This window comes from Homalodisca vitripennis, chromosome 5 (assembly GCF_021130785.1).
Source record: "Homalodisca vitripennis isolate AUS2020 chromosome 5, UT_GWSS_2.1, whole genome shotgun sequence".
Taxonomy (NCBI): Eukaryota; Metazoa; Arthropoda; class Insecta; order Hemiptera; family Cicadellidae; genus Homalodisca; species Homalodisca vitripennis.
Genome location: NC_060211.1, coordinates 62,150,805 through 62,178,804, shown reverse-complemented (window position 1 = coordinate 62,178,804; position 28,000 = coordinate 62,150,805). Strand labels below are relative to the sequence as shown.

Here is a 28,000-nt window from a genome sequence, read left to right as displayed (position 1 = left end):
TTCGTTGGCAACCTGCAACTGATCGCGTTCATTAATTTTGATTGATATAGGACTCAAGGTTTCGGTCCAAGTTTGATTTTTGTGCTGATTCATTGGTTATTTTCCATGCAGTTTTAGAAAAGTTTTCACAATTTCTCAGGGCTCTATTGACGTCATGAGCTTTAGCAGCTTGAATGACTTTTCTATAGATCCTTTGATATGATCTGTAAAATGTTTTAAAATTTTCGTTTTGTGTTTGGACAAATATTGAGTGAAAAAAATTTGAGTTTATCTCTGGAAATGAGAATCCCTTTAGTTAACCAGGAATTATTTTTGGGTTTGAAATTGTTTTTGGTTTTTTTAAAAGGACACGAAAAGTCTAAATAATAAATGAAACGGTCATTGAAAGCTTGATACATGTCATTGACATTCTCAAAGCTGTTCAAAAAGTTCCAGGTTTCGTTTTTTAATCATTTGTTCAAATTTGGGAAATGTTTTGGAAATTGAAAGCTCTTTTAATTTTAAAAGATGATATAAATATATTTTTGAAAACCAATATAGCATCATCATACTTATCACAATTACTACTATAGTTATAAACATCCAGTGATATGTGATTGATCAAAATCTCACTTTGTTTCGGAGAGAGTAGATCAATACTAGTTAAGTAGTTGTTGAATGATCTGTACCAGTGAGTCCATTCTTTAGTGGCATGTTTTAGTATAAGTTTAAATAATTAGTTGCATTAGGTTTGTCTCAGATTTTTACAAACCACATAAGTCATTAAGGTACTACTTATCTTTTAATTCAATGTTACAAACAATCATCTGAATTCAAATATTCATTTGGTTGATATGATTTCAGATGCAAAATATTTGCTGAGCTGTGTTCGAGATGACACCTTGCGAGTTTTGGATCTGAGGATGAACCAAATTGTTGGCACATTTGGGTAACTATCTTATCCTCTCATATAACTCTTTTACTTAACAAAATTTATTTTTCAGCTGAAAGAATAGAAAATACACTTCATTCATTAGTTGTATGGGACCCGTCTTTTATATAATATAAGAAGTTCACTCTAAAAGTTTTTACATGCAATTATTAAATTATTCTTATCTGATTGTCTGAGTGTCAAGTAAGTAGCTGACAGCAACTTGGGTTCATAAGTATACTTGTGTCGTCTGTTCAGAAATATTAATTTCATTAAGTCACAAAGTTATTGATAGACCATTTTTGGGTTATGATATTTTATGATTTAAAAGTCTCAAGTTAGTTTCAAGAGGAGTGTGTTGAACGTTTCACATTGCCTATGGTTTTGAAGGACTATCCTGTGCCGCATTCAACCATCACTCAAGAAAACGTTGATCAGGTGCGCATTATGATCAGTGGGGACAGATACTTCACTAATTTCCTGATTGAAGCTTTTCTAGGGGGATTGGGTCTGAAGCAATGCAAATAATCATGTACTGCTTTTTAAAAGTCAGGAAAATTGTTTCTCATTGGGTAATTCCTAATTTGACAGATGAGTAACAAGCTGAGCAGATGAAAATCAACCAGCAGACCCTCCAAACTGCTTAATAATGTGTCATTGGATTATTTCCAAAGTTTGTCAATGGTGATAAGACGTACATACCATTTTATGGTGTTCCAATTCGAGGAGAGAGTCACATATGGGTGGGTAAGATTTGCAATGTTCAAAATGATCAAAAAACACTGATCGGTGAATAAAATAATATACACTGTTTTATTCAGGAGTACAAGACTGGTGAAGGCTATTAAGCTGAATAGCAAGTTGGTACACTGAACAATGCTTCGCCAGATGTTCTTTAGGACTTGTGTGCGCTCATCTCACACTATTGTAAAATTTAGGATATTTTGGTCGAAAATGTCAAAAAGAAGATGGAGCATCTCCTTATTTATTTGATTTCTCTATATACGACTTTAGATTATTCTTTATCTGTAAAAACATTTATGCAGTCATTGCTTTTTTTCGGAAGCTGAAATTGATGATGATATTTTGAATTCATTGCTTAAATTGAGTGGTTAGGTACTCTCAACAAATGAAAAGTCCAATTTCACAGGGAACACTGGAGGGGATTACTTTGAACATGCCTAACATTTGGTAACTATAGTGCAGAAACTTTTCATATATCTAACAACTTTAAGAGTGACTCTCAATACAAAGTATATATATTTTGTTTTTTTTTTACCACTTCTAGTTTATGTTTGTATTGTCAAGTGTTTATTAGTGGTAAACAAATAATTTGGATTACATTTACTTTTATAATTTGTACCTTATTACTTCTTTTTAATGAAAACACTTTAATGAAACAGTTGTTACCTGTAAATAACTTTATGCTGATCTAGACTGATATAGTAATGATAATTAGATTATGTACTAACGGGAATGCACTTTTTCATGCATTAACAACATTATATATTAATAAATGAAAATAGTTTCTTTGAAACTAATTAAATACTAATATACCTGTCTGCAGCCAGATATCAAATTACCCTTCTTATTTCTAATTTCTCTCATTATATATACAACTCATGTCCAGAAAATGAGGAACTTTTTAAAATAAACACAAGAATAGTTTTTGTTAAATTTATTTTGTTTTCAAGTGAAGCATTATGCCTTAAATGTCTTCAACATAGTTTCAACCATTGTTAAGGTCCTTGTCATAGCAGATACCTGCTTATCTTATATACTTTTTTCATTGTTTACTAATCCATTTTTGCACAATGCACCGTTAACTTTACTTTCACTGTAATCTGTGTAAGTAGGACAATGGATTCCCTGCTCTGATATTTCTGGTATTAAAAAACGAAATTTTACAGTCTGCAGATTCATCAATTATTTCAAACCGTTATTGTAGTCTACACACAAAATACAAGACTAATCAACTGTAGTGGCACAGTGAGGAGCTGATGGACTAACTTGTATGTGTGCAAGTCAGTGGCGCACCCAGGCCACCCCTTCTTTGGGGGGGGGGATGTCAGAAACATCAGGGTTCTGGGTATATAATACCCCCAGCTTAGTGGGGGGGGGGGTCCAGGAAGCTCCTCCGGGAAGTTTTTAAAATATTAGGTCCTAAACTCGTTATTTTGAAGTACTTTTCAACTTGTAAAAGGGAGGACAAGATCAGGTCAGAGTGTAAAGTTTAGTGGTAGTGGCAGCACCAAGCTGCTAGTATGTAAGCAATGCTTCCCAAGGGTTTAGAATGATCCAAGAAATACTCAATTTATCCTATACTTGATTCCACATTCAGTGGTTAATACAGATTGTCCATAAGCCATGCTATTCTAATGGCAGTTTCAGCTATACTAGCTGTCGTGAAAACAAATATTGCATTTAATTGCAATCTTAACTTATAGCTTACATGATAGTTTTAACATTCCTTTTACACTGTTGCACAGCTAAAAATCACATGTGAACATTTATATTGAGTCGAAAAGCAGAAATTCTGCATAAGCGCCTTCACACAAGTTGAGAGAATAGTTGACATAAACCACATGACACTTAACAAATGTTACTTGTAAAGATCTAATACACTGATATCTACTATTAGACTGGCAAGTGGAATAGAATATAGTGATCTATCATCCCAAGTGAAGCAATAAAGTGTCAGGCTTATGTGTGGTAATATTTATCACAGACCAGTATTTTGATTGTTTATGTAGACTAAACTACAAAATTGTGTGCCTGTACAGTCATGATGGATTCAAAGTGGGCTGTGATTGGTCTCGAGCTGTGTTCAGTTCGGAGGGTCAGTACGTCGCCGTCGGCTCTGTTGATGGCTCAATCTTCATATGGGAAGTTGCAACTCAGAAAGTACAACAGATCCTCAGAGATAATCACTCGTAAGTAGAATTACATGTTTATTTTATACTGTGGGAGAAAAATGTAAAAACATTCAATAATCTAACGAGATCTAAACTCTAAAAATTGTTTAGAGAAGTAAATGTTGTGATTAAAATGATAACAACCTGAGATTATTCATAATCTGTATTCAGTTTGTTACTCCCAACAAAGTAAACTAATATTTTGAATCTGTTTTCCTTGGCCAGTTTGATCACATATTTTCAATAACTGTAAATCATTCCATTTTTGTTAGATTTGTTGAAAATTTTTATTTTTGTCTACCAAAGACGACCTATAAATTAGTACACATCATCACCCTTGCTTACAATTTATAGTGAAAAAACCTTGAATTTTATTACATTAGAACAATGTTAAATATCAAACAGTTTTATGCCCTTATTTTTAGTGGTAGAATTATGGGTGTTCATATTCAAGATATAATTAATATGAATCTAAACTTTTTACCAAAAATGGTAATAACACAAAAATCGAGTGCCATCAATTCATAAAATATAATTTTTGTGTGTTTTATTGCTCATGTAACTTAAACATCATCTGTTATATGATTGTAACATTTTCAACATTTGAATATCACAACATTCATTTTATTTTCGCTGCCACATTGTGGAACGCTTGTTAGGCCAGATATTGCAGAGGGTTACCCCTTAGACAGTGCTTTGTCAAGACAATTTGTCTCTGTTCACAACAGACTTAGAGAGTGGGGGATTTTTTATAAATGTGGTGAGCACTGGGAATGTAAAAATACATGAATACATTCATTTATTGTACTGAAGAAAATTTTCTAGGACAAAAAGTTGCCAAAGACAGAATAAGATTCATGCAGTGTTTAAATGCTAGCAGCTTATAACTTAATAACTTAATTTAAATTATGAGAAAATTAAATTCATTAATTTTAAAACTAAACAAAATAATAATGATTATGACTTTGATATTCTTATAGACGATTCAGAGATTGGAAATGCATCAAAAATTAAATTTGTCGGATTGATCATTGATTGTCACTTTAAACATTATGCTGGGATGAGCACATTAAATTTGTGCCTGGTAAAATTAATTCTAGCTTATATGCAATTAGGCAAATGTCTTGTTTATGTACTACTGAAGTGCTAAAACAGATTTATTATGCTCATATACATTCACATATTGCTTATGGCATAGCCATATTTGGTGCCACAACTAAGAAAAACCTAAGTGACATTTTAAAGGTACAAAAACAAGCCATTAGAAGTATACTTAGGCTTAAATTCTCAGAATCTGTTAGAAATTGCTTTAAAGAATTAAAAATAATGACAGTTTTTGGACTTTATATATATGAAACCATCCTATATTTTAAATTCAATCATGGCCAACAAATTAACTTAGAAAATAATGTGCACAAATATAACACACGCCATAAGAATGAAATTATCAGTGATCATCATAGACTTGAAATATACACGAAAAAAACTATGTATATCGGGAAAAGATTTCTGAAAAATATTCCTCAAAGCATAAAGATGGAAAATAATATTACCAAATTTAAAAGACAGCTAAAAAACTATTTGATTGATTTAGTTTTGTATTCAATAGAGGAACTTGAGAATGTTTAGTACTTTCATATATATATATATATATATATACAAAATATAAGTAATGTATGACACTATTCGATGTACAGTATTGTACAACTAATGAATAAAGAATTATTGATTGATTGATATATAAATTTAAGTAACGTTAATTGTTGCTGCAAAATCCCATAATTTTTAAAAACATCAAGCTGTCTGTGGGGGGAAGGGGGGCCCGCCCAGAATCCCTATGCAACATTCCATGTATTTGATTTACTACTTCACACGATTTTAGTAACACTTAAACTATTTTAGACCCTTTGCGGAGGAACTCCAAGCATTCTTAGTGAAAGTACTTATGATGTAATATGATAGGGCGCTATGATATTTTTGAAATATAATTTATAATATATCATGTATCAAGTACCCATTTCTCAGTGTTCATGGTTAAGAGGATCATAGGTTAAGTGGAATAATTCTTATTTCAGGTTTATGTCATTTCTTAAATGAGTTTGCTTATGTTGAATTGCATGTGCAGATAATGGTCTCAGAATTTTGGTAAAGAACATTAAATTCTTACTCTTAACTCCCCGCGGCTTACTCTTCAATAGGCATGCATTGGTGCTAAAATCTCTCCACTGTATATAAAATGATTTTTGAGATAATTTATGGAAAAACATACTTAGATACACACATAAAGACCTGAACTTTCCAAATTGGATGAATTTACTAATAATATTTATGATTAGTTTAATTCCCTAAAAATAAATGTATGCCTACTTTTCAGGCCACTCTGCTTGCTACCTTTAGTATTTGTTTTCAAAAGAATGAATATCTGTAAACCTCATACAGTAAAGTACATGATCTTACTTCCCAATCCATGTTCAGTATGTATTACTATTACCTTGATTTAGTCTAGGAATTATATCAGTATTTATATGCCTAATCAGTATCGTGTACTCATCAGTAAAAAATGGACGCAGTGTCCTCTTGACCATTTTCTATCTTTATAAATTGAATTTAGTGTCTGGTGTATTTCTTTTAGATACCACTCATTACAGCTGCTTGTTTCTTCAAATTGTAGTCACAAAGCAAATGGTTTTTTTGAATTATGCTAGTGCCCAGTTCCTCCGTTTTCGTTCCTTCAGCTACTGTACAATGTCTCAAGAAACCAAATTCTTACCATACATGAACACGTTCACAATTTTTTTCATTGAGTAAAATCCAGAATAGACTAATTGGTTTCAACATGCCACTGCTGCCATCTATAATAAAAGTTAGATAATACTATTTGTTATTACTATATGCTCCAAATAATCACAATTGTTATTAATATATGCAAATAAAAAGTGATGTGACATTGCGTGACCGTGACATCTTTCAATTAATATTTCCCAATTTTAGAGACCAAGATGGGATTTTTCGCTACTTTAGAGATCAGTGGGGCATAGCCCGGAGGGATTTTCGAAATAAGAATAGGTGTACGTACATACCAGGGACCATAATAATGTCCATGTAAAATTTCAGTACAATAGGTTGACAAGTATTACGTGTGAAAGCAAAGCAAATAAACAAAGGCACTTTCACATTTATAATATTACTAGCAGTTGCCTGCACCTTCGTGCTTAATTTCGTAGGTTTTGTATCTGTATTTCTGTTTTGAATCAATTATATTTCCGACACCAATGCTGAGTTTGCCTTTTACCACGATCAAGATAATATCATTATTAAACAGTATATATTTGTGGACATGGTCATTTACTTTGGTCTTTTTTGTTCCATAGTTGATTTTATGTTTTTCCCAATCAAGAAAATATATAAGCAGCTCTGAGAAGCCTACTTCTGTCAAAATACTTAAGATAGGTTTCACAACACTCTTTAAGTGTATAGTAGAATTTAGATGACTTTGTCTTTTATATCTGTACTGCTAGCAGTTACCTGCTGCTTTGCATGCAATTTAATATATTTTGCACCTGTATGAACACTGCCTTGTTTTCTGATCAAGAAAATATATATCACAGATCAGAGAACACTACTTCTTTCAAAAGATAACTAAGTTGGGTTTTATAACAGTCTTTAAATGTATACTAAAAGTTAGATGGTTATTTTGTCTTTTATATCTAATACTTAATATTTGCTAAAAATGTATGGTTAGAAGTACATTAATGATGACACCATTTATTTGTTTATGTCTTTATAAATTTAAAAATATTTTAGAACATTTAGGGCTGGAATCGGTACATTAGTTAAAAGCACAATCCAGCGAACTTCAATCTATCATTGTTCTTGCTGACTTCTTGAAAGGGAGTCTTTGGAGTCAAATTGTAACCATCTTATAATATTAGGAAATTTTATAAGGTAGGTAAGTACTTACCTAATCGCTAAAATAAAATAAACAGTGTGAAAACTAATGGTTACTCTTTAGAGAATTTACATACTATACATGTAAACAAATTGAAAATAGTGGTTAAATTAATTAAACTTTTTTGCTTTTGCTGTCATGAAATAATGTTAGAACAGGCTCTTTCAATTAATATTTCACAATTTTGGAGGCCAAGATGGGATTTTTGCTACTTTAGACCAGTGGTCAGTAGCCCAGTAGCCCAGGGAGATATTCCAAATATAAATATGCCTATATTCATCCAAGGTACCATAAGAATGTCCATGTAATATTTCAGTACAATAGGTTGAACACTTTACAAGTGAAAAAAAAGAAACAAACAAAGGCACTGTCACATTTATAATATTATTAGGATTAGATTAATATTAATATTAGGATTAAATATTATTAGGAGAAGATTAATTACTCAGTAAGTGTTCAAGGAATGATTTTATGAAATTCTTGTGATATGAATTCTACTATTTGTAAAAAAAGGAAAAGAAATTCCTGCAAAAATTTGGATTATTTTGGAAAACTGCACCAATCATCTGGAATAAAGAAAATCTTAAAGTTTTGGCTCTTATTTATTTTGTTTGCTGCGGAATGTTACACTTGTTCTACAATCCTAGTGCCAGATCTCTCTAATTTTATAGAGTACACAGTAGCTGTTGCTTTTATATAAATTCAGATTTAGCCTATTTTTGGTGAACCATCTACACATCATTTAGTCTCATGAAACACTGTCAGTGAACTTTTCTCTAGACAGAAGTGTTGTGTCATCTGCAAAGTGCATTGCCTTTCTTTAAATCTAAGGTTATTTATCAGAATTAGAAAGAGTTGTGGTTTTAGTAGGATTTTAGCTTGCTGAGAAGATTCTTGTGTAGTACGCAGTTGAATGCTTGGCTCATTGTTTTATCAACTTTAAAATAATATGTAAAAATGCCATGTTTTTTAGAGTTGTACACTAAGAGAGAATTACTGGATCCTTGTGGATCATGCATTTTATGTTATAAATGAATTAATAAAAGTAAAGAGTTAAATCAGGCTCAGAGGACAAATGAATGAGCTAGAGAGTAAATAGAATAACTGGCTAGTAATATACTAAAACTGATGAGTTTATACATAGTGTATTAATCCTAGAACTGGCAATGGTGTCACTTTGTACTGGCGGCTCTATTTCAACAGTCACAGATGTTTTTTTATAGTGTATCCAATTTCATAACTGTTAGTCCAAGTGTAAGCAATTTTATATGTCAATTTATTCACAAATATTTGTAGAACATTATAATAACAATAACCTATTGTTAGTTTCCATGTAAATAACCATTTTTAAATATTTTTGTAAACAGTGTGTTATGCAACTGCTTAGCAATAACTTTTATATCAAAATTTAATTAATTGTATAACTTATTGTAAATTTTGTGCTAATTCCAAAAAATATATAGTTATCCTAACTTTTACTTTGAAACTTATTTGCCAAATGTCTTTGCGCACGCAGTTACTGTTTTTTTCAATATAGGTTGATCTTTAAAGAAATAATATCTTTCATATGTAGACATAATCTTATGACTGCATTTATAAATATGTAAGTATGATAGCAAAATAAAAATAAAATGAAATACTAAATTTGAATCCTACCTTATTTACATATATACAATATTTCATCTTTCACTCAGTCACTGGATTCCACCCTGTGTTTGCGGCCTCCCTGTTGAACTGGTCTGGCATAGTTTTCAATCAGATTTTAGAACTCTACAATTACATACAAAAAAAGAAATTAGTTTTTTTTTTTGAGTTTGTACACTAACCTAAGGCATACAACTGACCATACATACGGCACATAAGCAACAGTACGTGTTGTGGAGTTTTGCGAGTTCATGAGCAGGGCCAAGGACATCACCAGTTGGAATAATAACTTCTCTGTCTGATTCACACAATTGTAAGATAATACTTACTAGGAAATAATGTCTGCTACATGGTGTATCATGTTTACCTCAATTTCAGAATAAACTTCGTTATCATTAGAAATGATGAGTTATGATCCAAAATGAGCTCTCTAAGATCACATGATCGGTCTCTCATAAGCCTTCACTCATAATTGAGAACTAAAACTATAACTTAAGAAAGCTAAACCACAGTAATGACAGTACTAAAACACTATAAAATATATTGTTCCATACATACTATTGGATTTGAACTCCAAAAAAACCTGGCACTTGTTTACAGTTTCACAACAACAACAACATGTCTGATACGTATTAAGTTCATATCAGCTTTCCACTGAGAACGATGTTCGATGTTGTACGATAATCGAAGTAAGAACAATAAATTGGTACTATAGTTAATGCTCCACGAGAATACATAAAATAAAAATCATTTAAATGCTTAAAATTTAAATAACTGTACATGTTTACTTTGGCAACAAATGTTCATCAGTGTCAAATTGGGCAGACCTTTGGTAATAAAAGTTCTTTTCATGCCAGCTGTAGGGTTAATACTCGTATTATTATTACATAACTGCGTTAAAACATTTTGTGAGTCTCTATGGAGGAGAAGCTATAAAAATGAGGAGAGGTTATATAAAATATATTTTTCCATACATACTATTGGATTTGAACTCCAAAAAACCTGGCACTTGTTTACAGTTTCACAATAACAACACCATGGCTGATGCATATTAAGTTCATATCAGCTTTCCACTGAGAACGATGTTCGATGTTGTACGATAATCGAAGTAAGAACAATAAATTGGTACTATAGTTAATGCTCCACGAGAATACATAAAATAAAAATCATTTAAATGCCTAAAATTTAAATAACTGTACATGTTTACTTTTGCAACAAATGTTCATCGGTGTCAAATTGGGCAGACCTTTGGTAATGAAAGTTCTTTTCATGCCAGCTGTAGGGTTAATACTTGTATTATTATTACATAACCGCGTTAAAACATTTTGTGAGTCTCTATGGAGGAGAAGGTATAAAAATGGGGAGAGGTTAAAGAGTTATGTATTAAAGGACTGCCAAATTCACTGAAGTTGTGTTTATCTGTCACATGGCATGGCACATCAGTTGGTTTTTCCTACTCATGAAATGGTTGTCACAGGATCGTTGAGAATAGTTCAATTGAGTTCAAACAGCATAGTCACATGGCAGCAAACTTATAAGAATATTGTAAAACTTTCAGAGGAGGAAATAAAGTGTGGAATTATCCACATTGTTATCAACAGAGTAAACCACAGGGTAATCTCACGGAACTGGAAGAAAAAGTACTGAATTTATCAAACTGGAGAATTTGAACTTAGAGACCTCACTCTCCCTTGCGGCCGAGGTTGGGAGTGCTCTGCTAAGGTAGATGGAAAGCCTCAGGCAACAGTTACATGAAGAGAAAAGTAAGAAATCTGAAGTAGAACTGGAGCTGGAAGATAAACTATGCTGCTGAAAAACAAATTTTAATGATCAATAAAAGCAAAGAGGACAAAGCGAGTGAACATCAATTAGATATTAAAAAGCTACAAGATAAACTTTTAAAAGAGTATGAGTTTATAAATGAGTTGGAGTTACAGTTTAATAAAGATAGTACAATTATTAGTGATAGGAACAACTACTCTGATCAAGTAAAAAACTTATCATCTCTTAACAGCACTTTAAGAAAATGTACAAAAACTAGAGGCTGAACTAAATGGAAAAAGCAAGGAATGTGATGAGCTCAAGATCAATCTCATAGCAAAAAATGAAGAAATAATATTTCTAAACAACATAATTAAAACCTCAGAGCTACACCATAGAACACAGGAACATAAACTTTCAGAATATGAAACCACTATGAGAAAATTCACAAAAACCTTCTTAGACAGCTTCAGGTCATGTATAACCAGATTACCTCATACAACCCTCCTCAATAAGGGAACTAATACCAACAAGCCCCAACCAAAATAAGCACAAAAACAACCCACTAAACCTTTTTTCCAAATTGAAAATCAACAGCAAAAGGAAGATTATTTTATTCCTATTATTACTAATAATAAGCGAAGCATGCTCAATAAATATGGCATATTTAAAGTACATAATAGCCCAGCCCACTAATGACAGCAAAAAAACTACTGAAAGGTGAAACTTACAAAGAACTACTTCAAAAATTCACAGACGAGATCAACAGTTCGACAAAACACTCAACTAACTCAACCACCAGCAGCTACTCAATGTTCACAACTAGCACAGCTGTTGCTCACAGTTGTTCCAACTCACATCACTATGTACCGAATCAACAGGACAACCACTCTGAAGTGCCTTACACTACAACCTTTTTTTTAGAAACAAACAGCCAGAAAATAAACCAAAGAAAAAACACCAAATCATCAAGCAATTCTTACATAACAATAATGCACCAAAACATAAGAGGATTGGCCAAAAAGACAAACAGACTACACCATATTCTAAATGATAAAAATCCAAGCATTTTAATTCTGACTGAACATGGACTGGAAAAAACAGAATTAGAAGCTTCCAAATTTCTGACTACTCTCTAATCACCCACTTTAGTAGAGAAGAACATAAACTAGGAGGTGTGGCAATATATTCCAGGGATACCCTTACTAATGTAATTACAGCTATTGACATATCAAGCTCATGCCAGGAATTGGCTTTTGAAGCAGCAATGGTTCGCATGCAGACAGCAAAGAAAAGATCATCTACATCCTAGAAATCTACAGACCACCAACTGGAAGTACAAGATCCTCCCTCGACCTGTTATCAGACATACTGGAATTTCAAGACGTGCACAACAAAACATTTTTAATCATTGGTGAAATAAATATCTATAGGCTTGTCCAGGATTTTAAAAACACCATGCTGGAAGAAGAGCTAACTACACAAAATATCTGGAGATATCCTTTAGGTGCCACCAGAATAACCCATGACACAGCTACTTCAATAGACTGCATTTGCTCAAATATACCCTACGCAGATATTACTGGACATGTTGTGTATACTAGTCTATCCGACCATACTGCACAGCTGTGCCTGCTGAAAACACACCAAGAAGACATTCCACAAAAATTCCTAATAAAAAGAAGCGTAAACAACACTAACCTTAATAAACTGAAGGAATACCTCCATCTACAAAACTGAAAACAAGTCCATCCCTCAGCCAATCTTGAAATTTCTTACAATGCATTTCGTAGTATCCTTTATTGCACTGGATTCTACATGTCCTCTAAAGAAAACTAAAATCAGCACTAATAAAAAACAGATTAAGTACTATGATCCTGAAGCAAAAACTCTTAAAGACAACTTTTTAAAGGCTTTACAAAAATTTGAATTAAACAAACAAAAATGAAGACAAAGAAGAAATCATTAACAGAAAAAGGATATATGACATGAAACTAAGGAACCTACAATTGTCCTCCTCAGCAAATTTCATAGAACAAGATGACAATAAATCAAAGGCTCTTTGGCAAGTCATAAACAAAGTAAGGAAGTGAAAATGTGAAAAAACCCCTCATGGAATAGAAATAAATGGTAAACTCATTAACAGCACAAAAGAAATGGCTGAGCACTTCAACACATACTTCTCAAAGATATCCGAAAATACACTTGATGAAAACAGAGAAATCGCAGTAGACCCAGGTACGATGCTGAGTGGTGAGGAACCCCTCTAACATCTCTTACCTTAACTTCAACATCCTACAAAGAAGTTAAAACAACAGTACACTCCCTCAAAACTAAAGCATCAAGTGGAGTAGATGTGTTTTCTTCAAAAATTACGAGTATAAAGCATTGCTCTCAAGAACTTATCTCACCTCTAGTTAGTCATATAAATAAATCATTCAGAGAAGGAAAATTTCTGTCCGCCTTAAAAACTAGTTTGGTATACCCTAAACACAAAAAAGGGCCTTCTAAAAATGTTAGAAACTATAGACCCATCTCTCTCATTTCCACTTTCTCCAAAATCCTGCTAAAAATCATTCTGATTAGATTAATGGCACACCTTACTCATTAAAACCTCTTAAATGACTACCAACATGGCTTTCGAAAGAATAAGTCGACGTCTACAGCTTTCATAGCATTAATTGGGTTTGTCTTAGACCAGATAGAAAATGAACAATACACTCCAGCCATTTTCCTAGACTATAGCAAGGCATTTATGTATTTATGGCACCATTGTAGTTCTTGGCGAATGCACAGTAAAGAAAATTGTATTGTATTATATTGTAACTTGGCAGTGGGGAGGCGGAGAGATTGGTTAAATAGAAACAATGACAACACAACATCACAACAATGATACATAAACACTGGACAAAAGGGATTAACACCTTGATTACAAACAAAAAAATAATTTAATAAGTATAAGAGATGGTGCGAGACTAGCAATGTTACACACATGAGACAAGCTCTTGACAGACTCAGAAAGAAATGGGTCTATACCATCCCAATTTTCTTTGGTGATAAGTTGTATTGCTCTGACCAATCACAGACAAGAAGAGATTACCTAATCATAGAGCAATCATCTGTCTGTATGCAGCCACGTATTGTAACTCATTGAAAATTATATATAAAGCTATACAAGTGAAGAAATATTATCTTAGAGTAAATTATAGTTTTGTGTTATAATGGAGTAATGTAATAAATATTATAATAATGCACTTCCCTTTCGATGCCTTCAATTCAAGAAAACTTTTAAAAGTGTAGCATGTCTTATTAAATAGTCTTCGTAATCATATAAAAGCCTACAACACATATTATGAATACAGTCTTTATCATAATCTTTAAATTCTCACTGGATTGCTCAGATCCACATAATCAGCTGTTGTGGCAGTTAACACTCTCCCCGCTGGGTTATACAGACATGGACTAGGGTCATTGCCTACAAACTCAGTACTCTATCTACAATAGTTATTTTGCAAATCTTCTATCTTTATTATCATTTCTGTAGCAAATTCAAATCGTAAAGTTTGGCTTGCTTCCTTAATACTATGTTTTATTTGAAATTGGTAAGCATGCAGTATCAAATGTAAAGCACACTTTGAATTGTAGCTTTCAGGATACAAACTCAAACAACATTGACCTATAAACTTTGTAAGGGTATGTAAACAAAACTCTCCAAAACTCCAGATGTTTTTCCGATGTGCATGACTAGCCTTGAGGTTTGTTAGTATTTATATTCACACCATGAACATTGTTGGTAGACTTTAACCACAAATTCTCCTAAAAGATGTTGTAATGTCAACAATATCAAATTAAAACTTGTTATAGCACAATGCTCACAGTCTTTGTTCTATAAACTCACCATGATTGCTGTGAGGTTCAGTGATTTGGTATTGCACATGTATACAATAACTTCAAGGTTATTTCAAATACTGATACTAAAGCCTCTAACACTGGTTTCCTGGAGAGTATTTGCATGTTCTTAAAGTAATTTATTTTTTAAATAATAAATACATCTCAATCTCATGCTTGAGGAAGGGTTACCATTGTTATATAATATAGTAGTGTTTTAATAAGGTGTACTAAATGTTTGTATGGGAATAGTGTTGAAACCCAATTTGCAAATTTTTGTACACATCATCGGGAATTGAATCTGTGACCTCTCCATTAGAAAGCCCTCCTCTCTAATGTTTTTGGTCCAGGAATATAAACATTTTTAGTGCACATTCACATGAATCAATAAGTAAACTTCCTTGAGATCTTTGTCATTAGGAATGGTTTGGTTTTATTCACCATATTATTAACATAACTCTTCTGTTTGTAAAGGAGTCCTGTGACCGCTGTTGCATGGCATCCGTATGGCAACCTACTGGCCAGTGTGGACCGTTCTAGGCGCACAGTGGTCTGGTCTGAGTAGAGGCTCACCGCACACAATGGATGACCGAGTAACCTGCATCAGGATATGCGCCAACAGAATTTTGCTATGTCTGTAAACTTGTGATAGAATAAACTCAACAATGGGTGACTTATTGCATTATTTTCTGTAAAAGTATAGATTTACACAGTCAATATAGCTAGTCAGTTTTAGATATTTTGAAAGTAAAGAAATTATTTAAGAAAAGGATTTGTGATAACTAAAAAGTATAAGAGATTATAAACTTAAATAAAAACATTAAATCAAGTACATTTTCAAGGTTTAAAAACATATAACATTGACTTTTTAAGAGTTCCTGTAACAAATAATTGCCTGGGGAAAAAGTTAAAATTATCTTTATATTTGGAAATGCTAGATTATTTGCTTTAGAAACATGTACACATTATAATATTTCAATCAGATAAAATATATAAGGCAATTACAATATGCTGCATTGCAAATGGCTAGAGCTAACTTTTAGATGTTTATATATATACATAAAATTTGCTATTTTTATACAAATACAACATTGCCATTACAATTATATTTTATTTTAATGAGCTTCTTAATATTTTTTAAAATCAGTAATAGCTAATATTTTGTATGGCTAATGGAGAGAGCTCTGTATATTTATTTTTTAATAATATTAACTTTAACTTTTAATAAGAATAATGTGATTTAACTATTAAGTGTAAGAGTTTTAACATTAACATCATTAATTAACGTTTTAGTCTATAATACTCAATTATTTTTTATGTATATTTTATGTTAAGTTCCGCCGTGTAGCATGTGTTCCGGATATCGTGTATAAGAATGTATGATTTTTTTAGGTCATGATTATTTTAATACTATATAAGTGTTCCGTAATATATTGTACAATGTTGTATATAAGTTGTTTTGTATAACATGTAATAATTAAGCAAATGTTTCTGATTTTATAGACACAATAAATTTGTTTTTAAGAACAACACATTTTCAGCTGTGATTTCAATTGGTATTTTGGTACTTCCCTAAAAGCTTACTTCCATTAATTAAATTTGTAATTTCTACATAATATTAAGAACTTATTTATAAAAATACAGTACAACCTCGTTAAGTCGAACTAGCCGGGAATGCGGCTGATCCGACTAAACGAAAATCTGGGATAAACAGTGGATGTTTAAATAGTAAAGAACAATATGTAAAAACAATACAATATTTGTTTGTTGTTGAAAAACACTTAAAATACTCATCATCATATAGTATAATACAGTTTAATTCTTTTGAAAAATTTTGTTCTTTTGAGTTCTATCAGCTTTGAATGCCATTTCTGTGCCGTATGGTCAAGCATCCTTTTCTACATCAGAAGCTCGGCCGGTTTTGTCCAAATAAACTATCAACTCACCCAAATGAGATGCTGCTTCTGCATGGCTTATAACTGTGATACTTTCAGTGTTTTCTTTGTCAATATCCTCCCTGTTATTGTCTTCTTTATCGCAACAAGTCGCAATACATGTAATTATTGAGTTTTACAAACAGTCTATTGATAAAAATACATCCGTTCCACACTTGGCAGTCTGGGCGGACGACATAAAGCTATTTTCAAATTTTCATAAACTGATTTGGGTTACCCAGAGGCCCAACATAAAGGGATCCAAATTAAAGATGTTGCACTGTACTTGTAAATGTAACACTATACTACTTTAGTACTGAGATACATACAAAATGTTCAAAAAGCCATTCCACAGTGAAATATACAATGAATGAAATATAAGTTACAAAATGTATTCAGTATTTATTCCAAATTGTACAAAATGCATTTAACTTTATATACAGTGTTGAAAGTGTCTTCCCTATTGTTGAATATACTGTCTAATCATATGTCAATACACAATGAATCAATCATCTGTATTCATTATTAATCATTACACATGGCATAGATGTAAAAATTTATAATATATAAATAATAAATTGAATTAGGTATGTGTTTACATATAATAATAATATCTGATTGATGTAAAATTGAGAACATTGATAAAAACCATATGCATTACTTTTACCAACAATCATTATTTATTGCGACTTAAGCCTTAAACATATAAAAACAGCTATACCACAAAAAATGCAATAACTTATAATAAACATTAAAAAGAAATAACAATCTGACCATAATAAAACATTAAAATAAATTATATGATACATAACAGGACAAAATAACATCAAAGGTTAAAGCTAAGGAAGATAGGTACTCTAAAACTTAGTTAAAACCCTTTATGGTACCGTGGGACACCTATGACCCCACTTTCATTTTTGCTTTGTTACTTAAGTCTGTTGGTAGATAATAAAGTCCTGTTAGTGCTACCATCTTCAGGAATATATGTGGACTAAAAAAAAAAATTAATATGAACAGCACAGCCATATACTCACTAAATGTGGTTACAGCTGATTTGCACGTTTCTGACATTTTTGGAACGTTCAGAAAGTTGGCTTATGTGATTTTTACAACGACTCATACATTTTAAAATGGAAAAAAGTGAGTATTACTGTTTTAAAATTGATTTTAAATATCTTATATTATTATAATGGTTTATTTAGAATATAATGTTTAGTGTTTATAACTTATTTAGATACTAATTTCCAAGTGGGACGTCTATTGTCCCCACTGTCCTTGAGGTGATAAAGATGTATAACTTTTATTCTACATTATGCAATATTTTTTGTAGGGTTTATAAAATAATACACTTACACGATATAATATTATCAATAAAGTATATAATGGCGTTATATTTACTACACCTTTTTAACTTTTGGCAGATAATCAGAAAATAAATTGGTGCAAATAGTAATAATAAATACGTAAGCCCAAACTAAAATGTTTATTAGATCTACACAGTATTGTGTTACCAAACCACATGGAATATAATCGGGCTGAGTTTAATTTATCGATTAGTATAACCATCAATATTGACAACCAAAATATCTATATTAGTTAGGTTATGTTTTATTTAGTTTGTTCTTACAATTAAGATTAAGAAATACCAATATTTCAATCAATCAATATAGAAAATCGGGTCCACTCATCGTTATTTGTCCTTGTTTTGGAAAATATAATTGCCTCAATAATCCATCCACCACAGGCTGTTTGTTGTAAATGGTTTATTTACTACGTACGTATCAAGATATTCGAATAGTTTCTTTTTGCTTACGGTCATCTTTTATTTGCAGGCATTGAGCGAAGATGAGATTCTGGAGTATGTATATGGTTTACCAGATGACCCAGCCACATCTGACATTGAAGGTGACAGCGAAAATGACTTTAGAATTTAGTGACCCTATAGAATATTCGTGACCCTAATTCAAATGATACTTCATTAGAATCTACGCCTACTTCTACACGTGTGAATACACCAATTGTAATTCAACCTTTTATTGAAGATCTATTTATCCCCCAACCATCTACCTCAAGGGGAAATAATGGATTATTTGAAGATGACCCACCATGTCTGCCAGTGCTTGACCACACCTACAGTAAACAAAATGGAAATAAAACGGAAAATTAACAGGATCCATGCATAAATGAAACCAAAAGAAAGAAAATGAAAAAAAGGCAGTAAAGTAAAGAAATCAGCTATAAAAACGAAAACATTACACCACTGAGGAAAATAATCAAAGGACAAAAAAAACTAACGCAAGAAGAGAGAAAAGAAATAAAAAGGCAGAAGAGGGACGAGGGTTGGGATGAGTATGACGAAGAATTTAGTTCAAATTTAGGGGGAAAGTCAAAGACACGGAAGCTAAATCAAACAGAACATTTTCAGTATTGAACCAGGAAATTGAATACTATTAGCCAATATTTTTAATAAATGAGTTACTCATGTTAATTTGTGAGCAGACAAACCTATATGCAACCCAAAATAATGCTCGAAATTGGATAAATATTGATGTGCATGAACTAAAAGCATTTTTGGGAGTAAACAATTGTGATGGGCATCCACATACTTCCATCGACAGTTGAAACTATTGGAGCTCTGATCCATTCCTGAATATTCCTGGTGTCTCCCAGGTAATGACACTCAACAGGTATAAAAAGATCGTCCAGAACCTCCATCTCAATGACAATCTTCATCACCCAAAAAAAGGTGATGCGAAACTATGATAAATTATACAAGTTGCGACCCTTGATTACACATATGGAGGAAAAGTGCTTTGAATGCTACACACCATCTGGTAACCTGGTAGTTGATGAGGCCATGGTAGCCTTCAAGGGTAGGTCGAGTTTGAAACAATATCAACCTATGAAACCTATCAAAAGAGGTTATAAAGTTTGGTGTTTAGCCCGATGCCGAAAACAGGATATTTTGTACGCTTTGAAGTTTACATAGGAAAATGTGATGATTCTAAGCAAAATGAACAATTTGCATCCTTTTTGATGTGCGAGAAGGTGGTTTTGAATTTGTGTGAACCTTTTTTGGCACAGAAAAACTTATTGTTGTTGATAATTTTTTCAACTCTTTCAACTTGGCAAAAACCTTACTGCAAAATGGACTTTACTGTTGTGGGACTGTGCGAGGTGAAAGAGTGGGGTTGCCTAGTGTGTTAACTAGCAAGAAGCCAGAACTGAAGAGAGGAGACTACACCTTTCGAACCAAAGATGGCATTTGTGCTTTAAAATGGCGGGATAACAAGGATGTCTGCCTACTTTCTACAGTCCATAACCCTAAAAATGTTGTATTCATTGATAGAAAAGAATCTGATGGTTCAAAAATTAAAATATCTGCTCCAGAAGCTGTTATGTCTTATAATGCATTGATGGGCGGAGTTGACAACTTCGATCAGCATCGTGCCATCTATCAAGTGGGCCGCCGATCAAGAAAATGGTGGCATAGACTGTTCTATTTTCTTTTTTGAGTTGGCGCTTGTCAACTCATTCAATTTGTGGAAATTGACCAAAGCTCAGGGCAATAACTTGTCATTCAGAATCAACTTGGCTCGCCAGCTTATTGCTGTTTCTCATCTAGAAAAGGAAGAGGCAATAAATCAGTGGTATTCTGCCACAAAGAAACCTGGACATGTGGGTGTTCCAACTGAGGTTCGTCACGTTAATGTTTGGAACCCATATCCCTAAGGAATCATACACTCAACGTAGGTGCAGGCAATGCAGTACCAAAAATGAAGAAAAGAGAACAAAAATAGTGTGTTCAAACTGTGATGTACATTTGTGTGCAGTGCCTTGCTTCGAAATTTTTCACAGGAAATGAGTGTAGCCGAAATCATGTTTATTAATATTAAAATATCAATTTATGTTGTTACTTACAATATATTATATAGATATACAATATTACATATAATGGATTTGAATTTTTTACAATATACATTATTCTAATTTAGTTTTTTAGACATTACTTTGTAAGTATAATTTGGTTGTATTTGTGTATGTATGAATACATATATACATTTATTAAATTTTTTACAATATGCATACTCTCATTTAGTTTCATAGACATAACTTTGTAAGTATCAAACTGTTTGTGCAGAGTTTCTCCTTAAATTTTGTATTTTCAATACATTTTTACTTGATTGAAATGTGTGTGTTACTTCATAATTTTAGTATTACAAATGCTAACTAATATAATTTACATATAATACATAAAAAATTTAAATACCCATAAAATAAATAATTGAAAAGGATGATTAAAACTAAAATAAAGTAATGCACTAAAGAAACAGCGGGACATGTAAGTCCCACATAAAAATTTAGAGCTCTGACCCTTATAAGACAGCGGGACATATATGTCCCACTTGGAATTACTAAAAAAGGGTTAGTGCAAAAAATATGACAATACTAAAATTGTTTATTGGTGTCAATATACTACATAAAATTAAAAAGTAATACAAAACCAATAAAAATTGGTAAAGGTATCATAAAGGGTTAAATCAACATGTTCATAACTGAATTTATAACACAGATTAAATAGGTGATAACAATTATTAAAATACATAATCTACCATAATACACAAGAATACTTAAACATAACAGAGAAACATATCTGACACAGGTACATTTCAAAATTTGTGTATTTTGTAAAAATGGTTTGAAACAAACCACTTATAAATTTTACTCTTGAAGCCCTTAAAGTTGAGTTCTTTTATTCTCACAGGCGATCTATTGTAGAGAAACTAAACTTCTTCAAACACTGTAACAGAAGAAGTGAAAGAGGATTTTGCAGTTTTTAATTCATCAATGGATTTTGGATGGCTTTTTCCAACAGTTGATTTGCTGCACTCAAGAAGAAAAAGTCAGACTTGATAGGTGGGACAATCGTGGAGGCAAGAGTTTTTGTAAAATTATGCGATCACCAAAATCATCTGCAAGCAGTATGCACATACAAAAGTGCACCGTCTTATTGAAAATAGCAATTATTGAATGGTTATAAACTATTTGACAAGTCAAAAATGGATATAAAATTCTAGTGCATTTATTGTTACAGTAACAAATATGGGACCCATAATGCAAAATACAAAATACTGCAATCAAAACTCTAGATTTCAGAGAATGAAGTGGTTCCTTATCAATACATAATGTATGTACGCTACTCCAAAGAAAAAATGTTGGTAGTTCATGTACAGTATCCAGAATGTAAGTATCCAGTATACAGATTTCCACATTAATGATGAAAAATGTTTAACTAAGAACATTGATTAAATAAAAAAAAAAGAAATTATTTAATTATTTACAATTACAAAATTGTGTTCTATTGCCATGATAAGTAGGTTTTAATTCTTGCTCCACTGTCAAATTGTAAGGAAAAAGTTGTAATTTCTTCTGTATAGAGTGTGGGCTACTCAAACACTAGTATCAGTTTCCATTTGAGTTTTCATGTTTACACTTATAGGCATCTCATTGGAAATATCAAGTAGTTTGTTTTCAGTCTAAATACTAGAAAAACCACTTCTTAGTGGTTTGGTCATATATCTTGTCCATCAAAATTTGTCAATCAAATCTTACACAGCATTGCAATTTATAATTTTTTTGTCCGGGAAAACTGAATAAAATCTTTTAGAGTTATCTGTGTCATTGCCAGCTTTAACCCCTTGACTAACATACATCTATATATATGCTTTCTTGCACCAAGCCCACACTGATATTCCCGTAAGTAAGGACACAATTCTAATGTTTACGCTGGAAATGGAATGTACAAAATTCCATGTAGTTGTGGCTCAATCTACAATGGAGAGACAAAACATTTAATATCTACACGAGTGACATGTTTGAACATGAAATGTCAAGATACAGAAAAATAGGTCATAGCAAACAAAGTTACAAAACTAATCAAGCAATGATATTCGACAAAACAAAAGTACTTGCAAAAGTCTCTTCTAGTATCTAAGGATAATAAAAATCCTTAGAAATAATCAAGTACGAAAGCAATTTCAATAAAGAAGATGAAATGATTAAAATACTGAAAGAGATAAAAAAGCTGTATTGATCGTTTGTTGTAGGTTGTTAAGGTTCTGCCAATCATGTTTAAAATCTGTTCATTTCAACTCAACTATACAGACAAATGTTTGTTATCAGCAGTTTGAGTTTTACATCTTTTGACCAAATTTGACTCCCCCCAGCGTGACTGAAATATTTCAAGAATTTAATTATGTAAGGAATTATTTGCACAGTGTAGAATGGATATTAGTTATAGCACTGGCCATGTAAGCCTAAGTACTAGAATGCACTTTAAATCTTCAGCACAAATTTTATGCTTATGGGGTCTTTCAATTTCAACAGGTTAGGGTCTAACTGGAGAAGGAAGAGTTTTCTCAATGTGCTTTTCAGCTCTTTATCAAGTACAGCACAAATAGAATACTTTGAGCATACCATTATTCTGTTATTGTGCATCTACCAATTCACCTCTTTTAAATTGTGATTTATGATATTTACCTACTTTTTATATGTTGCAACATCACACTTTCAATCATGTACACATCATAACTCTTGTCTAACGCTATGTAACATGTTTTACACAAAATCTTAGAATGGAGTCAAATTTTACTCCTTAATCTAGTCTGACATTCTCCATAAGCAAGATTTACTATTTTTTTTATCTTATATGTATATTTTTTGTAGTTGAAACCTTTATGTCTTCTATACAAATGTCTCACCTTCAAACCTATGATGTTTCTGCGTAAACCTATGAGATTTGTTGGTTTTTGTTCTCTAATTTCCTTTGTGCTCTGGAGGTAAGCTCCTAGGCACCTTTTGTTTTACAAATATCATGCACTCCAGCCATATCACATCCACTGGTTTCTTCACATTCTTCTGGTTCTTCACATAGTCTGCATTCATCAGTCTGACTTAAACCCTTTTTTTATATACTAATATAATAGTCAATCTGAAGTAGAGTAATGTCATAAATATATCCACCAATAACAGCACAAGTTGTCTTATCTTCTTTATTGCAGTGTTATTCATAACACAATACAATTCTATATAGTTCACAAACAACTTTGCAATTATTCTATATAATTAATGTTGAAAAAATGTTTCTAATTTTTGAAAACAGATTATTTCCACCTATCGAAAAACACAATCTTATAATACGCATCCTTGTAAAGATAAATTTATTTTTGAAAAATATTGTAGTTTCACCAGTTATCAGGAAGTTATCTCCTATATTTTACTATTCCATAGTGAGTGGATGTTCTCTCTTAAAACTCACAATACTAATCTATAATAATTATAATTCAGCAGGTGAAACAGCATTTATTACATTTTATACTAATGGTAGACTTAAATTCAGTGCTTTAGGCTTGCACTTGTGGTGATATCAATTCTGTCAGATACCCTTATCAGTCTAATCTCTAAGATTAAGTAGTCACTGGAGGAAAAGGAAATTGCTCTTTGTGCATCTTTGGATGTAGAGAGTTTTTTATATCAGATTTGTAGAATAAATGGAATAGCATACAAAAAAGACATAGACAAGGCCACTTAAGTGGATCAGGACTATGTTGCCTTATCCTAGAGTAACAGCCAGGCTCTTTGGCTAGTTAGTTACTGTAAATGCAGTTAAGGGGGTTGTCCACAAGAAGGAGTTCTATCATCTCTTCTGTGCCTTGTTATTGTTGGTCTCTTGATTACACTTATTAACAAATGCTTTGAAGTACAGAGTAATGTAGATTACCTGTTCGTTACAGTAAGAGGTAAGTGTGGAGTTTTATTATTTGATCTCATGCAGAAAGCTCTGACTTTGTGTGTGGAGGAGTGACTGAGTGTAAATAACTCCAAAACCACTACAGTTCCCTTTACAATGGAGCAAGGTTAACATTCAGCCTCTTATCTCTAGCGGGCTCTACTGTAATCCTCTCCATTGAAACTAACTGTCTGATCATCGTGTTTGATACAGATTTGACCTAGAATCTTTATTTGGAGTTGCTACTGCGTTGTGCAGTGGTCACTCTTCACACTACTAGACTGTAGCGGAACCTAGAGTATGGGGCCTAAAATGGTAATCTGGCTTTAGATAACCACCTCGGTTATCTTGTTCAGTGCCCAAAGGTAGAGCAGAGGCAGCTATGATTGTACTCCACTGTGTTCAGTGTATAGCTATACACTGCTATCTTATGTATCAGTGGAGCCATGTGCTTTAGACCTATGGCAGCTCTCAAAGGCTTGAAAGAGCTGTCTTCTCTTCACTTTTATGTGAAGAGCGAGGAAGTTCTTAGCACATTAAGACTGCTGTAAGGTATGAACCCAAGTAAACCAAGTTGCTCAATTAAGCATATGCTTATAATCTGAACAATTAATATAGCTTATATCTTGCTTGGACACTACTTCAAAATAATTTTATTTTGATCATCCTTTCCAGGTGACCACGCCAGAATGCCAAATATGACAGCAGGAGAAGTGATTACAGATCTAGTATGCAGATGGCTAGGAGAAAAAATAGAGGGGTGGCCTGGGTGTCTAGAGACCAAACTTCTAATGTTCGAAGGCCTTTTTGGTCATCTGTATCATATTTCAAGCAAAAGTGCTTTCAATACATCTTATTGCCTATGCTGATTTATGTAAAAATCTGATGGTGGCCAAGAACAAGATTATAAAGGGTAGTCAAGCTGCACTGAGGTCTTTCAGCAGCTATACATTTTTGTCTAAGTTGGTTAAGGATTGTTTATTAGAGCTCTGGATACAGCAACAGATTCAATCTTATGAGGGTGCCAATGCATGAGAGGATTTCTTGAAATATAACATAGGACAAGTCAGTGAGAGCTGGTACTATGTCTCATAGGCGTAGAACCTTTTTGTGGCTTTGCTACATTTCAAGTTGAAAACATTATGTCAGAAGGGTAAAACTTCTCTCTATTGGAATAACCACTCATGTCTGTGACAATTGCTGGCATGGGCTGGACATTGCCCACTGACATGGATACCACCAAATCTAACTTGTGTCACTTCTGAATCTAGATCAAGGAGTTACTGCCCTGACTAGATGGACTTTCTTAATCTGTCTGTCTTGAGTTTATTAAAAGCCTCAGAATGACCTGAACTGTCTATAATTCAGAGCTATGTCACAATAGATCCTTAGACTCGCTGTGGTGGGAATATCCTCTAGTCCAATTAACACCCTGTATCATGAGAAATTTAACATTTTGGAGTTAAATAAGTACATTTGTGCTGTTCACTTTGCCGGTGATGTCATAAACCGGTCTTCAACCTACAATATACAGATCATTGAGCAGAACCAATCTCAAATTGTATCAAAGGGACCTTTTTTAGTGCAATAAGTAAGCCTGTAAACCATTTAAAAATACTGCAACTTAATATTCAAAGTATTAGAAATAAGTTATTAGAATTAGAGCAATTTTGTAGTGAAGAAAAAATTGATATTATTTGTGTGTCTGAACACTGGTTGACTACAGACGAAGTAAACCTGTATGTTCCTCATGGTTATTTGCCTGCTAGTTTTTATTGTAGAAAAATTAGAAAAAATGGTGGAGCAGGAATTTTTGTTAAACAGGATATAAATTATAAAGTAATAAATTTAGAACGTTTTAGCATAGAAATGGATATTGAAATATGTTGCTTGAAATTAATTGAACAAAATATGTATATTGTTAGTTTGTATAGATCTCCACAAGGGAATATTGATTCATTTTTTCATAACTTTGAACAGGCTATGAAAGAATTATTGATTAAAAATGCCATGGTTGCCATTTGTGGTGATTTTAATATAGAAATGACTGCATTACAGAGTCAAAACTTAATATATTTTTCAAACTTACTTAAGTCACTAAATTTGAATTGCACAGTTAAAACTCCCACCCATATTAATTCTTGTATAGATAACATTTTGGTTAATTTTACTGATAATTTATATTATATTAGCTCTTTAGAGGGACATTTTGCTGACCATATTTCTCATGTAATGCAGGTATACCGAGATCATAGGGGTGAACCTAGTAAAAATTATAATAGTGGTTGCAATAAAATTTTAATCAGAAAGCAAACAGAAAATCAAATAAACTTATTCATAAATTTGTTAAAGTGTGAAAAGTGGGAAATGATCAACAGATTTAATTCTGGTATGATAACAGTTGATGTTTTATTTGACAATTTCTTTAAGCATTTTGTCAATCTTTGGCATTACTGTTCCCCTCTAGTTAGCAAATCTAATAAATGTAGAGTTAAAAAAAAGAAAGTACAATGGTATAATCAGGACTTAGCTAAGGAAAAAGATTACATGTTGAGCTTGTACAATGTATATAAGAATTTAAGAGATAGTAGGTCAGAACATGCTCTATTGGCTTATAATACCTATTTAGGTTGTAAACGCAATTATAGGTCTGAGTTAAAGAGAGCAAAAAGGCAGGCCTGTGAGAGTTACATTGAGGCAGCCCCAAATAAATGTAAGGCCGCCTGGGAAATCATTAAACAGGAAAATTCTAGCGGCAACTCTCAAGCAGTAACACTTGATCCAAAACGAATCAATGATTTCTTTTTAAATTCAGTCCATCAACTTTCAAATGGTATTCCACCCACTAACACCTCATATTATGACCTGTTGGGCGATAGATCAGTTCCTTCTGAAACATTTTTTTGGCAAACAGTTGAGCCAAATGAAGTAGAAAAGATTACAGCAAAACTCTCAAACTCTAAAAGTATGGATTTTTATTGGGTGTCAAATTACTTGGTCAAAAAAACTATTCCTTTCATTAAAGAACCACTAACATTTGTTTTTAATAAGTGTTTGGAGTTTGGATATTTTTCGGATTTACTAAAAATATGAAAGTTATCCCCATTTATAAAAAGGGCGACAAACAATTACCTCAGAATTATCGTCCTGTATCTATTGTTCCTATATTTTCTAAAATATTGGAGTCTTTAATGCACAAGCAACTTTCAT

At 32.4% G+C, this 28,000-nt stretch overlaps 1 protein-coding gene across 4 annotated transcripts in view; it reads left to right on the top strand.

Moving 5' to 3' along the window:
* LOC124362292 (autophagy-related protein 16-1) overlaps window positions 1–16,597 on the top strand; it is a 235,709-nt gene extending 219,112 nt beyond the window's left edge. For all 4 annotated transcript variants that reach the window (XM_046816663.1, XM_046816664.1, XM_046816666.1 and 1 more), the window contains 3 exons: window positions 844–928; window positions 3,694–3,843; window positions 15,542–16,597. In XM_046816663.1, coding sequence (XP_046672619.1) covers window positions 844–928; window positions 3,694–3,843; window positions 15,542–15,632 — 326 coding nt within the window. In that variant the 3' untranslated portion in view covers window positions 15,633–16,597. The remainder of the gene's footprint in view (window positions 1–843; window positions 929–3,693; window positions 3,844–15,541) is intronic.
* Window positions 16,598–28,000: the final 11,403 nt, after the last annotated feature.